This window comes from Stegodyphus dumicola, chromosome 8 (genome assembly GCF_044657685.1).
Source record: "Stegodyphus dumicola isolate Sdum_Otavi_A_Nest chromosome 8, ASM4465768v1".
NCBI classification, from domain to species: domain Eukaryota; kingdom Metazoa; phylum Arthropoda; class Arachnida; order Araneae; family Eresidae; genus Stegodyphus; species Stegodyphus dumicola.
In genome coordinates, this window is record NC_140775.1 from 62,516,295 (window position 1) to 62,531,808 (window position 15,514).

General features: G+C 34.4%; 1 protein-coding gene across 6 annotated transcripts in view; it reads right to left on the minus strand.

The window, feature by feature from the left end:
• Nucleotides 1-15,514, minus strand: part of LOC118199880 (extracellular matrix organizing protein FRAS1-like) — a 284,180-nt gene that overhangs the window by 239,732 nt on the left and 28,934 nt on the right. For all 6 annotated transcript variants that reach the window (XR_015042588.1, XR_015042590.1, XM_085821910.1 and 3 more), the window contains exons 3-8: nt 11,020-11,176; nt 7,231-7,367; nt 7,055-7,129; nt 6,860-6,940; nt 4,728-4,869; nt 4,032-4,181 (exon numbers count right to left, since the gene is read on the minus strand). Coding sequence is in view for 4 of the 6 variants with exons in the window: in XM_085821910.1 (XP_085678036.1) it covers nt 4,032-4,181; nt 4,728-4,869; nt 6,860-6,940; nt 7,055-7,129; nt 7,231-7,367; nt 11,020-11,176 (742 nt within the window). In the remaining 2 variants the exon portion in view is untranslated. The remainder of the gene's footprint in view (nt 1-4,031; nt 4,182-4,727; nt 4,870-6,859; nt 6,941-7,054; nt 7,130-7,230; nt 7,368-11,019; nt 11,177-15,514) is intronic.

The following is a 15,514-nucleotide window of genomic DNA, read 5'->3' on the forward strand; positions in this document are numbered from 1 at the left end:
GATATACTCTTTGCACTAAATTAAGCAAAACCCGGATAAAAAGTTTTGCGGTTACTGATACTTTCTTTTCACAACAGAAGAACGGCCGATCTATTGGACCTTAGCTTATCGGCCGAAAAGCATCGATGTTATTAATTGCCTGTAACGCAATGCCTAGGATGCCCATCCTTAGAGCAGAGCTTTTTGACAAATTCATATATACTCTAAGGTAGAGTGTGCGATTAAACAAGATTGTAACAAATTTCTAACAATTAACGGCCGAAAAGGGAGGATGAAAAATACAACAGAAATAAATAAATAAATGACCGAATGAATAAAAAATAAAAATAGGTAAAATAAAGATAAATAAATTATTAAGCTACATAACTGAATGAATGTGTACATATAGCTATGTAATTATATAAATTACCGTGCTAGTAAGTTGTATCATACTGCTAGTAATTAAACATGATGCAATTAAAAAACAAAGGAAGTCAGTGAATGAGGTAGATCAGTGATTACATAATACCATGACAGATATTGCATAGTGAAGACACTATGTTCACAAAGACACAGACATGTGAAACAAATAGAGATATTATTGAATTAGAAATTGAAACGCAGAAAGGCTAAATTTAGGAATATAAATACACAACATAATTCGAGTTCGCTATAGGAAAAGATACTCATTGTAAGGATATGATTTAATATCTTCGTCTATAACAAACGTGTACGTTTATCACCATCGCCAGAGCGTATTGGGGTGATATTTAATAGGTAGTTAAACGCCAGCTCGAGGAAAAGCATATGTTTTCATAACTTTTTCACATCAGTCAGTTTCTGGCGAAGTTCCGAATACCTACCCTGGCAGCGAATGAGTTAAACAACACTAAACCATATAATTTACAAGCTCAGAGATTTTTTTCGTAAGTTTAGCCATAAAAAGTAGATACGTAACGGGTTCCTGCAAAGCAGTTAAGGATTTCGTTTTGCTGATTACATTTTCGGAAGAGATCTTTTTGTGAAAGAGTGGTTTATGCTTATAGTACGCAGAGGAGAAAACACAAAATATACTTCTGCCATCAACATCATGTGTGGAAGTCATTCATTCAGCTACTTACGGCTTTAATAGGAATAAAGATAGCAGTAAAAGCCAGAAAATTCATTCTACAACTGAAAGAAGCTGCGTAAGCTTCTGATGGCAAAAGACAGATACAGGGAATTTCATTTCCTATTAATTTCCATTACTAGACATAAAAAATTTCATTAACGTTCGAGCTGTTAAAATAAAGCACAGGATTATGAGGTAAACAGTGACCAAAATAATTTTATATGTATGATCTAATATAAAAACTTTTATAAGTATATTCAAAGCTGAAATATTACATTTGAATAGTTTTCTGGTTTCTAAAAGTATAATCGTTTTATAACAAAAGTTGTTCAAAATATTGTTGGAGTTTTATTAACAAATACACCATAAGTATATACGATTTAAAAGATGAGCACTTTTCTAAGGTTAAATCTTAAATCTTGTCAAAAGGTACATACTGTGAAAACACAATATCATAAAATCGATACATTTACAAATGTATCGCGTATCACAAAAGCGTATCACAAAATGTGATACGCTTTTGAATCGAAACTCTATTGTAAACAATATTTTAAATATGTTATTCAAAGTTAGTTCCCACAATGAAATATCTTCTAAAACACTACTTTCAGAATTATACGAAATTATTTCGAATGCAGGAGTTTTTCTTTCTGGTATGTATCTAAACATACCATATTAGGTGGTCACAAGATACTGCCCTAGAATGTTTTATTTGGAATATTAACATTTGTAGATTAGATGTATACCGTAAGCATAGTAGAATATCTCTTGATTAAAATTCATATCTCTTTGCACAAAATCCTTTTAAAGATAAAAATTACAAACTACCCTAAATTACTACCCTAAATTTCACATTAAATAATTTCTAAATGAATATCCTGAACTACTTGCAAGCAAATAATTTTCCCTTTTCAGTCGTTAAAACTATTAATGTTTTCGACAGAAACAGTACAGTAAAAGGAAGTAAGAAGTGAAGAGTTATAATTAATTCTCAAATGAATTTGTTTCAGCGAATTCCATATTTTGATTATCTTACATGTAATTTAACGATACCTTATCAGAAAAATCTCTCTATTGCAGCAGGTTCCTAACTGCAGATTTCCCAAACAGTATGTAATTTATTTGCCTTAAATCAGTATTATGAAAGATTACTTTTTGATAAGCAACAAATTTCATCCCATTTCGTTACCATTTCCGAAAAAAATTAATTTGTAAAATTCCAAAGATTGTTTGGTTCACTAATGACATTATCAAATCAAGCTACTCAAAACGTATGCGATAAATGCGTTTCTCCAGATAAATGCGTTTAGTTTGAACAGGAGGTTTCTAGCCGCAATTTTTGGACAACAGTTGCTTTAAGTTATGTGTTTTGCGGGTGCTACAATATTTTATGATTCTGGGAAATTTCGCTGGCAACTTTTTCACTTAGGACAGAAAGGGCTATAGAGACATTAGGTATTTTGGAAGCAGGAAAGATGAAAAATTAACAATACCTTTTGCCGGGAATGGAACCGCGAACCTCTGGAATACCGCCCAGCGTGCAGACCACTACACCATGAAGGCACGCTAGGAAAGCGGGAAAAATACCTTATATACTCCCCTTTTTAAAGGGCTACTGAAGCGACTGGGTTTTTTAGGGGAAACGATCGCCAAATCCTGCGTGTGGAGAATCCTCATCCAAAACGCTTTTAGTTCGGGCGCCACTGTAGAGACATTAGGTATTTTGGAAGCAGGAGAGATGGAAAATTAACAACGCCTTCGCCGGGAATCGAACCGCAGATCACTACACCACGAAGGTACGCTAGGAAAGCGGGAGAAATACTTTATAGGGTAGCAACCAACAAGATGAAAGTTTTTCTTCTGTATAAAATACTTTTGAACTAGTCTTCCTTTGTACTTCTGAAAGAAACGTGTTTCTCAGAAAAACTTTTTATTGAGTTTCACGTAGATAGGTCTGATAACAGTTTAAAAGTTAGGTTCAAAGAAGAAAGATATCAGCCTAGACACAATTGCTTCTAACACAGACAAGACAACAATTTCGTCGAAAGCGCTTTTATAAGTAATCTTTACATCTCGGGATTTCATTTAGTTTGGTTCAGTGATTTTTCTCTTCCCTAGTTGGTTAATCTGTGCGAAGCACAATATTGAGCGGAAATATTTTTCAGAGTCGTAAAATACTACTGCTAGAAACCTGCCGTTCAAACTAGTTTTGGTGTAAAGTACTTCTAGGAGAAGTTATTGATTGTATTTCACTTCCAGAGATATGATACTACTGTAGAGAACATTGAAAGAAAAGTTCTTTTTATTCGAGAGATACCTAATACAAAAGTAGAATTTCATGGCTTCAAGGGAGGATTTGTTCATCTCGAGATTTATAGACTCAAACTACTGTAACAAAATGTTATCGTACAGTCTGACGTCTGGTAAACAAAAAGGGCTCAGGTTAGGCTTTATGCAACAGCAGCAAAAACAATATAAATGTTTCATTATTTAAGTTTATTAAATACAATAAAAATTTGTATATTAATAAATGCATAAGTAATATATATTTTATTAACTTTAACAAGCTTAAAATTTATGAGTATTTTTATAATAAACTAATAGGAAATACCATCAATTTTACATTTTATTTAGAATGCATTACGCGAATAAAATTACTTTAGACAGGAAATGGCATCCCGAGGTAAGAAGGGAAGAACGGGGTAAAAAGTATTTGAAAAATCACTGTTCTGATATCTGAAATAGTGATATTCAAATGGTAAAAAGCAACTGGTTATATCTGCTCATTGTTTTAAATCTTGTGGTATGACTAATTTATGGGATACTCATTTCTGATTTTTGTACTTTATGAAATCATGAGTATCAATGTTCTTAATTACATAAAGTTGCCATAAAATAATTTTACAACTGTAAATTTGTAAATTAAGGCAAAAATACTTACTTTTGCATTGTTTTCTTTCATCACTGTAGTAACCTTTAGGACACTTTTCAATGCATTTTCCATTGTGAAGCACTTTTTCGAGATCTTCGCAGCTTGTACAGAAGTTCGAATTATCATCTAAACAGTTTCCGCATTCAATTGAGCAGTTACCTGAAAAAGAAAATTGCATATTTATTATTGTGAAATAAAAGGCTGTATTATTGCTGTTTGTAATTATTAGTAATCAGTCTAAGTTAATTCATGATTTTTAAGCTGTAGTAATCATTACTTGAATTATATGCCGTCTTTATAAAGGGTGCTTTAGAGACAAACATGCAAAATATGTTGAACAGTTCCTTAAGAATTATACTGATGTAAAGGTTGAAAGGCACACTATATATCTAGAATTGCGGATCGTAGACCAGTTTATGAAATTAATCGATTAATATAAGTTTTTAGATTAAAAAACATTTTGGCCTATTGATACCTTTGAAATGAAGTGTAACGAATGGAATGGCAAGAAGGCTTTGCATGTTTCCGCGATCTCTGAATATTATCATTTGCACGTATGCTCTTTTTTAAATTAAAATGCCGTCAGGAACAATGGTTTAATAAAAGCAGTCAGGGGCAATAGCATAAATGCAATTTATGTCTTAATATGTGAATTTTTTTTTTTTTATTTTTTTATTTTTTTTATTTTTTCAACTGAACACTTACTTTTAGAACAGGGACAACAGGGATGAGAATCAGACACATTTCTACTTTCTTCACATAAAAGACATTTACGTTCATAGCATTTTCTTTCTCCGTTTCTAGCTATACACAGAATGCAAGTGTCTTTTGAAAGAATGGCAAAGTCCTGTCAGACATAAAATGAATAAGAAGCAAAATATTCACACTAATTTCAAATCTGACATTTAAAAGTGAATAAACATCTTACTATGAATTTAAGTCCTGAAATGATATCTATTTCTATTACATATAATGATAAATGATTCAATAAGTAATGAAAGTGACTCAGCATACAGTGAGTTAAAAACAGGAGAAAAATTAGCATTATAACAGTAAATAACATCTAATAAACTTTAAATGATGTTATTTTATTGTCATATGACATGTCTACTGCTGCTTTTAACTCTCACATATTACTGAGACATTTAATTCCCTATTTATGCTTAATAACTTCCAATAAACTTTGAAAGAGGGGTGTAATGCAGTAAGTCTCCTGGAACTGGGTTATACTGTTGCCGCATTTTGCTGTATCTATGTATTTAAAAAAAGGACGTAATATGTGAGACCCTCCTCTTGATACAACCGTGGCATAGTTTCATCTTTTAACTGGACATTAGTTATCTTAAGCTCATCAGTTTTACATTAGGCTCAGTGAGTTCTTCCTTTTATAATTCCGAACAACCCCTGGACAAGGAACATTTTAACATGTACTATGTACTTAATTTTAATTCTGTAATACAGAAACATTGGGATGCAAGATGGCTAATGGTTTAAGTGTCAAAAGATAGGCATTGTTAACAAATAAATAACTATGAAATAATTTTTTCGAATACGTAAATTAAAACGCACAATTATATGGACAGATGTTTCATTTTTCTAGATCAAGTAAAATTAGGCTCAATGTTAGTTTATTACATTATTTAATTTTCATTGATTAAATTAATATGATAAGAGAGTGGATATTTTTAGAAATACCTTTCCTTAAATTAATACTTATGAATATACAGTATAAAGAATGGCTTACAGTAATTAAAAATGTGTAGCCTATAAACATTGGAAGAAAAGTAATTTTTTAAGTCATAGCTTCTTGAGTTAGTTTAGTGTTTTATTTCACAAAAATAATAGAATAATACCTGAGAATAATTTGATCTGAACCACGTGCTTTATTCTCGCAAATGAATACTAATTTTCCGTCAATTAAATATATTAAAAATAAAACCCAGATTATACATATGGGTTTAGAAATTGCGCAAATAAAAATTAATTTCATGGTTTCACTTTAATTGAAATAAAATGGATTATGTATTTAAATAAGCAAAAAATATATAGTATGGTTTCATTATGTCAAGAAAAATATGCTTTGTGTTTTATTTTCTGGAAATAAAAATAATTTATTTTTCGAAAATAATTTATTTTTTATTTTAGTTGAAATCAGATATTCTAAATGAGAAATATAAAATTCCCTCACTTTCATTACTTATGCACTTATTTGATACGGAAGTACGTATTTGGAGTTAAAATATTCGGTGCTATTCAAATATTTCTAACGGAATGCTTAATAATGAAACGAAACATTTCTGAGGCCAATGAAAATACAGGAGAATGTCACAAAATAAACAAAAAGTAAAACTAAATAAAAGTATCCAAATAAAAATAAGAAAAACTATTCAAATATATTCTTAATAAATCCAATTAAAATGCATCTAATAAACCAGTCTAGATCTGTTACAACAACATTCTAAATAACTGATACACAGGAAAAATAATATGGAAAAAAATAATACTAAAAACTTTTTTGATAATTTAAGTTTAGCTTGTTACGGTAAATTTTCTACATTTTCTTTCCAAACCTTTCTGTGTCAGTAATAAGTGAAAGACTATGGATGCTTAACATTTTTTAACATACGGTGATAAAATTAGCGTACCACGAATTCATGAAAATTCCTGCACACATAAAGAAAATATATTCTTAATGAAGCCGAAGCTACATTTTTAGATGGATATTTATTGAAATATCGCAGAAATACTTTTAAATTACAATTACTACTAAAGAAAATTGCTTAACATCTAAACTCAATTATGTTTGAATCATATTATTTAAAGAAAGCTAATGAAACCTCTTCTGACTGAGGAAAGCTTGAAACACATTTTCTTCCTGTATCATTGTGTCGAGAGAAACAGTTCTCAGATATTGTGGCCTGGAAAAATAAAACAGTATTTTATAAATATGCTAAATTTTAACTGACTATTTAAAAACAAGATTATATTAAACTTTTGCATGAAGAAGAAAATACTAAAATTTTATAATATACTTTGTTTTCGTTCATGCAAGTAGAAAGAACACATCTTGGACAGCATTCGTCAGGTGGAGTATGAAGTTGCTTTCCCTTTGAAAGAATATATTATTTAACAGTTTAAAAAATGCACAATTTTAGTGATATCTTTTCAAAACTATTTAAATGGAGTTGTAGTATAATAAAATCCACACCTTTGGACATGCCAGTGACGGACATTTAATAACATGGGGAACAGAAATGCCATCTTGACACTGATAAAGAACACAATCTGTGTCCGAAGACCAAACTACCTGATGAGCATGACTAATATCTCCATCAATGCATGGCTCTAAATTGTAGAAATAATATACATTCAGTAGTCAGTAAAAGATATATTTTGATTTTTCAAGCTGAAAGAAATAATAGTTATAAGACTTATAATGGTTGTAAGATCATAAATCAAAATAATAACTAGAGATCAAGAATTGAAACCATTGTTCATTGACTCAAGGCCATTGTTTTACAACGAAAAAAAATATTCGGCGCTCTTCTGCCACACACTGTCTCATAAATAAGAGGAAAAAAAAGCAAAAACGAATATGCAGTCATTTATTTAAGCAAAATGGAGGGAAAGGATCCTAAAACATTGCAACTTTTTTTACTTTACTCCATCGACACAGCAGCTAGTCCACCTAGAGATGGTGCTTATCAACCTGCTTAAACCCTGCCAGTGATTCTAATTTTGTTCGCTGATATACCAGTATCGTGAAAAAATATGAATATTAAGCATTTTTCAAGTTTATGACAGTTCTCTTTACTGCCCTTAGCTATAGCAGGATGCCATCTCGATATTTAATCGATTGGAGATTCCAAAAGCTATTTCAATGCATTTCTGGATACGTCTGAGCTCATGCGTGTTGAAGCAGATGTAATTTGCCCACACATGTCTATTTACAGCTGGTGAAATGCGGAGATAATGATAAAAAGCGCTTGTTTCTGGACAGTAAAAAATATAATAGTCAGTAACTCCTACCCTTCCACATATGCACAGCGTACTGTTCAAAAAGTGGAAGCGAAACAAATAGCTCATGTATGGGTCATGTACCGTCAGTTGTGTCCGCTCAGAAGTACCACTGAGTAATTTATCTCTGATCTTAGGAAAATAATTGTATACTCACCTGCCAGTGTCGTCGTTATCCCAGGAACTTCATCATGATTCATCAAAAATCATCATCTATCACTCCATCAAAAGAAGCCTAATGTTCGTTTCCATTTGCAAATTCGGCTATGGTATGTCCGGGGTGCATTTGTTCATGATAGCCGATTTGGCAATTTCGTCTGCTTTTTCATTGCCGTGTACTCCATTGTGTGCACAGACCCATTGGAGCTTTGATATGATATTTGTCGGGAAGGAGAGTAGCATTCCCTGGATCTCCTCGACTATGGTGTTCCAAATTTTCTTATCACGTAGAGTGGAGACTTGACGCTGAATCAGAATATATGGTTAGTTCATGACCAACTAGAATGATGTAGTGAACTGCTGCTCCAAATGTTGCTGAATCAGAATATATGGTTAGTTCATGACCAACTAGAATGATGTAGTGAACTGCTGCTATAAATGTTGCAAGCTCAGCTTGGAACACTATTGGCAAAATTTAGTTTTCGTATCCAGGTAAATACACTACTGGTGCCTCCTGTCACACAGAAGCCACAGCCTGTACCTTGATCTCCCTTTAATCCATCAGCCTATATCGCATATAACTCGAAATTAGCTTGTAGTTTCGTATCAAGATAAAATTCTGACGGGTAGCATGGCTCTGTTGGGCTATTGCGTTCATAGTCAGTACTGATGACTTCCCTGTTCCACAGAAATGTGTTGGTGTGCAGTCTAAATGCGCAGACTATGGCATTTTCCCGTTGTACAACGAGATGGAGGGGGCAGGCCAGCTAGGACGTTTAGCGTACTGGTAGGGGATATTCTGCATCTCGACAGATGCTCAAGGGAAAAGGTCCTTGGCAAGATCTGAGCTGCAAGCTCATATTTTTGTGACATGAGAACCCCACATAGAGGCCTCTATGCAAGGCAATTTTTTCAGCTCCTGTCTGATACGATACTCTTAGCATCCGAGAGGCTACTTCCCATTTAGCTGCTGTGATTCTGTTAAATGAGTTAGACAAGTTGTGCAATCGTTGTTTAATTTGTGCCAGGTAACCCGGTAATCAATGTAAACACGCGGAGGAACCATACCTTCTCCGAGGATTTGAACCCAGACCCTTTGGTATCGCAGTCGGCTCCCCTAACCACTACACTCTCTGGGCGGTGGATTATTATTATTGTTGTTGCATATATTGACATTCAACAACAATAATACTGTTCACGTGATGCTAAGACATCCCTGAATTTGTGCACGTTAATGAATTTGGTTCTGTATCGATTCATTGTGTTATATTGCAGATTAAAATGTACACAGAATTCTATGAAGCGACGATCGCTGTACAAGGGATGTTCGCGTATTTTCCATCCAAAAACTATCAAAAAGGTAATGCTTGTTGTCAGTGTCTAGTCAGTCTTGAGACCGGGTGATCCAGAATGTTGGTGTAATGTTGTTGGGATTTAGTACTGCTTGCCTGTGAGAAGAGATGTCGTCTAATGCTGCAGATGCTTAGAAATTATCTGAGGGAGCATCCCAGAGAGTGCTTGTCGCATTAAAATCGCCCGCTATAATATTACATTTTGTATTAAAAATAAGGGCTCGCTCTAGTTTTGGAAGAAAAAAACATTTCCGCTGCATCTGAAATGCATTTAGAAGAAGATAAATAGAAAAAACTAATCAGTTTATTTTATAATTCATAGATAGCAGTAAATATAGTCGCCTTCGAAGGAAATGCAAGATTTTTGTAAAAGAAGGACAATAACTTATTAAAAAGCACCGTGAAACTACCACAATAAAGAGATACATGCGTGCAACTATGAAGTTCTTCCTAGCACACTTTTACTCTGACATAGGCGATCATTGTGATACGTGACTTAGGGAAAAGAGTGGCCACTTCTCAAATGAAAAAGGGGTTTGTGTGTTAGATTTCAGAAAACATAATTTATTATAATCGTTTTTAACGAAAACTCAGATCAAACTTTAGAAAGTTACTTTTAATCGGGAAGTCTGTTTGTAATTTTGGAACAATAAATTTTTAAATATGTCTAAGGCCTTGGTGATGTCGGCTATCTGTAGAAATAGTTGAATGTGATCTAGTCACCTTTGATAAAAATTCAAAGAAATAAAAAATGAGATGAATCTTGGAATTCAAATTCTATAGTCTACAGTTTAGAAAATTTAAAAAACACGGGTAAAATTCTTTCCATAAAAATTGAATATCTTACAGCACTTAAATGAGTCTGATAAAAACAAAACAAAATTTCTCCGTTGCAGCTGTGCCTATTTTGTCAAACGATAAACGTGCTACAGTGTAATTAGTACATCAAGAAGCGTAATGCAGGGGAAAATCGTCATATCTGCAAGCACATACCATTTTAAGTTTCATTGCGATACACTTCACACCAGTTATATTTGCAAATTATTGAAACTGTACTTTTTTTTTTTTTTTTTTTGTAAAAATTCTTGTGTAATTCATAATTGAAGTCAGTTTTGAGATAATTTTAGCAGATAAATATTTAAGAAAGCAATCAATAAACTAACAAAGTTTAAAGGTGTAATGCATATTTTCTTCTAAATTCTTTCATTTAAGAGATAAAGGTTTGGCCAGAGACACAGAATAATTTTTCTTCTTGAAGTTCTGAGTTAAATTCTTTCGAAATGCATTACATGAGACTACATTTTCTAAGTCGGTTTGATATTTTCTGGTATAACCTCACTAAGCCGTAAAGATTCTCTATTAAAAACATATTTACCGCGTACTTTTTTCATTATAATAAACCTACTGGCTTCATCTGAAATTTAAAACATTAATTGAAAATTATAATATATTAAATATACATAACTTACTTTTAAAAGTTGTACATTGTGGACAACAGTTATCGTCAAGCAGTGAAGCTACTTCATCATTTTTACACTGAACAATAGGACAGGCAATTTTTGTACAGCTAACTGTACTTAAATGACAGTGGCAAATATTACAAGATGCATTCCAGGATTCCATTTCCTATGAAAATATAAAATTGTGTGCAATAAGCTTATAAAACTTTGAATAATTTATTATAAAAAAGTAGAACAAAATATCAGTGTCTTACTATATTATCTGAAAGAAAACTGTGTGACGTTTCTTACATAGCGCCGTCTTACGAACCTTCAGGTTGAGAATCACGTGTGACACGGTTATTTACATAAACTGTAATTCAGCTCGTGGCTTGCATCCTGCATCATTTCTTAGCCATAATTTCAACTATTCTACATTTTTAGGCCCTAAAAGGCCCTACTGAAAAAATTTTAGAATTTAATACCTTTACAGTGGTAATGCAGTAGTAAGGTATTACCTTTACTATTGCATTCTTTTACCATTACCACCAGCGTTAGTACAATACCTAGTTTAGTCTAGCCAGGTATCACCGAGAATATCGCTCAAGCCGTGACGTGTCCCGTTCAATAATATAATTTCACGTACACTTCAGGTAAAAAATTCCTCAAATAATTTTCTAATGGGAAATCTCAGATAGCGAGAAAAATGCCCAAGGAAAGTCCGAAGAAGAATTTACCTTACAAAGGAGTAGAAATTTTAAATTCTGTTCCAGTAATCTTGCCGATGATACTACGTGCAAGGGAAGTTTCAAAGGTATTAGAATATAATACCTTTTCCACATTACTAATTTAAATCACGTAGACTCGTTGTTCAACACGTAATTTAATGGCAGTTTTTCCGTAAACATGTGTCGCTTTCTCTAGCACACTCTCTTTTTTAATAGTACAGTTTAATTTTCGTGTAATTCCTAATATTCATTTGAAGTGGAAGGTTCTTCATCTCGTTGATAAATAAAATCATGAATATATTCTCGAACCTTTCCATCATAAAATACTCAATGCATCGGTGTGCAAATGTTCATTTACAGACCAATTTTCAAGCTAAAGAAGAAGGAAGTACTCACTAAAATACATTTTAAAATAGCGTTAAAATTGCAACACCATGAAGAAAAGCAAATGCAAAAAAGATATTGTTGCGTGCGTACGGGTTCGTTATGAAATGAATGCACAAGTCCGATGAAAAATGAACAAAAATTTATTATTATCACAACAGAAATGCTTAAATTTTCTCAAATTATCATGCAGTATCACAATATCTCACAGTAGTTATCTTTTAACTACTTAAATGTACAATAGAACGTAATTCAAAACAGCTAAAGAACGCTAATCCGCGAATTCGCTATAATCAACAACGGCAGTTTTCTAAATAACAACAAACTAAGCAACTACTACAAACTGAGATGTTTTCCTCCTTTTATAAGATTTTAAAATCACGCGCTAGAATTTTCCAGTACTTTCTCGAAATCAAAAAGAGATATTTATTTATTTAACGCACGCGCTCTTGTATTTTTTTAATTTTTCCGGCTTAGCTTTCTTTTAATATTCGTCACGCGCTGCACTGCGCGAGAAATAAAACCATTTAATTTATAATTGAACTAACTTTAGCTTTTTAAATACCAAATTCGTAACACTGCCCCCTTACCAAGGACTGCACGTCCCGGGCAGTACAATCCCTGGACAGGAAGCTAAACTTACAACTGTGGCATAAACATTACATTACAATATCAAACAATATAAACAATAAATGCAATAACTAACTTAAACAAATCAAATGCTATCAAATACTAAATACAAAACAAATACTAAATACAAATCAAATCAAATACACATTTATAAACAAAAAGGACCATGGTCTGATACTATTTACAATTATTTACATTACGTACTATGGCCATAGTAATAAGCTAACCTGTCGTAAGAGTTCGAAGACTCACGGATCCGAACCACGACGTCATTCGTGTTCAGCACTGTATATGGACCATCCGAAGGTGACTGTAATTTAGGACTCAGTCCTTTTCGTTGAATTGGGTTCCACAACCACACCTTGTCTCCTTTGTTGGATCTCTGTCTAGTAGCTCTTGTGTCGCATCTGGTCTTCATTTTCTCCGTCGCCAAGTTGACTCGCTTTCGTGCAGAACGGTGCATCCCCTCAAACCGGGCCTAGGCATCTTGGATGTGTTCCTCAGGCGATGAAGGCGCATCCGTAGGGCGACTAAACAGGCGGTCACAAGGCAGACGAAGGTCTCGATTGAAGAGCTTCTGGGATGGAGAATAGCTGGTAGTCTTGAGTTTCTTTTCGACCCTGGTATGATTTCGGCAGCTTCCCGAGCTCGATCTTTCGGACAAGGCGTCGACATTTCCAGGCGAGGATCCCTTTTGAGGATGGATAGTCATGCCATCAGATGCTGAAAGCAGCTTATTGTTTTTGAAATCTAAGGAAAAATTGTATTTCCTTAAAAAGTCCAATCCGAGTATGCATGGATCTGTAATATCCGCCACATATGCCGTGTGATGGTAGGCGGCACTTCCAAACGTGATGTTTACGTTTAACTTCCCAGTTATGTCGATCTTGTCACCAGACGCAGTCTGAAGGGTAACACAGGATGGCGTCCAAATAAGTTTATCTTTAAACTGTTCAGCTAAATCTTTCCTAATGATGGTAACATTAGCTCCTGTGTCAATGATCATATTGCAAGGAACTCCATCGATATTCCCATTAATGGACAGTCCGTTACTGTTGCCACTCACTGTATAAATTTTAAGCGCTTTAAAACAAGGTTTTTCATTATCTGGCAACCTCCGTTCCTCGATATGGTCACTAATTTGTTTACTGCGTCGTTGCTGAGAAATGGTCTTATTTTCCGTATCTCGGGGTGTTTTGCAGTTTCTTCGTATGTGGCCTTCAACTCCGCAGTTCCAGCACTTTAGAACCAGTTTCTTTTCACTTCTGTTCCGTCTCAAGCCACTGACTTGTCTGGTAAAATCATCTGCTTTATATTCCGTACCCTGGGGCGTTCTGCAATTCCGTCTTAGGTGACCTTCACTACCACATCTCCAACACCTTGGAGCCACTTTCTTCTCGCTCCTACTTCGTATCAAAGCTTCGACTTGTCTGGATAAATCATCTAAACGAGCCATCAATTGGTCCCCTGGGTCGTGGACTCGCACAGCTCTGACTGGGTAGCGATCTCTAAGAGTTGCTTGCTGGGCTGCCTCCAATTTCATGGCGTACAACAGAGCGCTTTTTATGTCCTTTACATTTGCCATTCGAAGAGCTTTTTGTATTTCAGGATCCCGGATGCCGTCGATGAAATATTGCAGCGACAGGATTTCTCTTGTTTCTGTCGGGCATTCCGAAAAGGCGTGATGTGACAGCCTTTCAACATCCGTGGCGAGCTCCTGAAGTGTTTCGGTGGGCCTCTGCTGACGGGATTTTAGTTGAAGCCTGCTGTAGTCTTTCAAACACTTTTCACCAAAGCGCAGTTCCAATGCGCCGGATAGAGCTTCAAAGTCTAGTCTCTGGTTTTCGGGAAGCGTCTGCAGGATATCCGCTGCGTCTGCTCTCAGAGAAGCGGCGAGATGACAGGCCTTAGCTTGGGAATCCCATCCATTCGCATCCGCAACGATAGAAAATTGTGTCCTATACACCTGCCAGGAGGTCTTCCCATCATATGTAGATAGTTTCAGAACGGAACGAGCAGGCATCGATAAAAATTTGAAACCTTCAGAATTGTTTCCTACCGTCGCTATGCATTTCTTTAGGCTGTCAACTTCTTTGGCGACGGCAGCAGAAACCCTATCATCAATTTGTTGTTCGACGGCAGAAACTCTCTCTTCTATATGTTCTTTTACAGAAGAAATTCTTTCTTCTACTTGTTCTTTTACCGAAGAAACTCTTTCTTCTATTTGTCCAACTTTAGTTTCAACCGCGTCTATTCTGCCTTCCATAGCCTCAAATTTATTTTCTATTACGCAGGTAATTTCTCTTTTCATTTCGTCCTGACCTGCTTTCATCTCATTTTTAAGAGATTTCATCTCTTCCTTAACGGATTCCTGGCCCAATTTCATTTCTCCTTTAACGGATTCCTGGCCCAACTTCATTTGTTCCTGTGCCGTTTTCATTTCTTCCTTGAGGGATTCCTGGCCCAATTTCATTTCTTCTTTAAAAGATGTTTGTCCAGCTTCCATCTTTTCTTGGAAAGCAGCAAAAGCAGTAATGAGCTGTCTCAATTGTTCTTCCATCCCTCTTGTTATTGGCATTCAAAATCCCACTTCTGACACCAAAAATTGTTGCGTGCGTACGGGTTCGTTATGAAATGAATGCACAAGTCCGATGAAAAATGAACAAAAATTTATTATTATCACAACAGAAATGCTTAAATTTTCTCAAATTATCATGCAGTATCACAATATCTCACAGTAGTTATCTTTTAACTACTTAAATGTACAATAGAACGTAATTCAA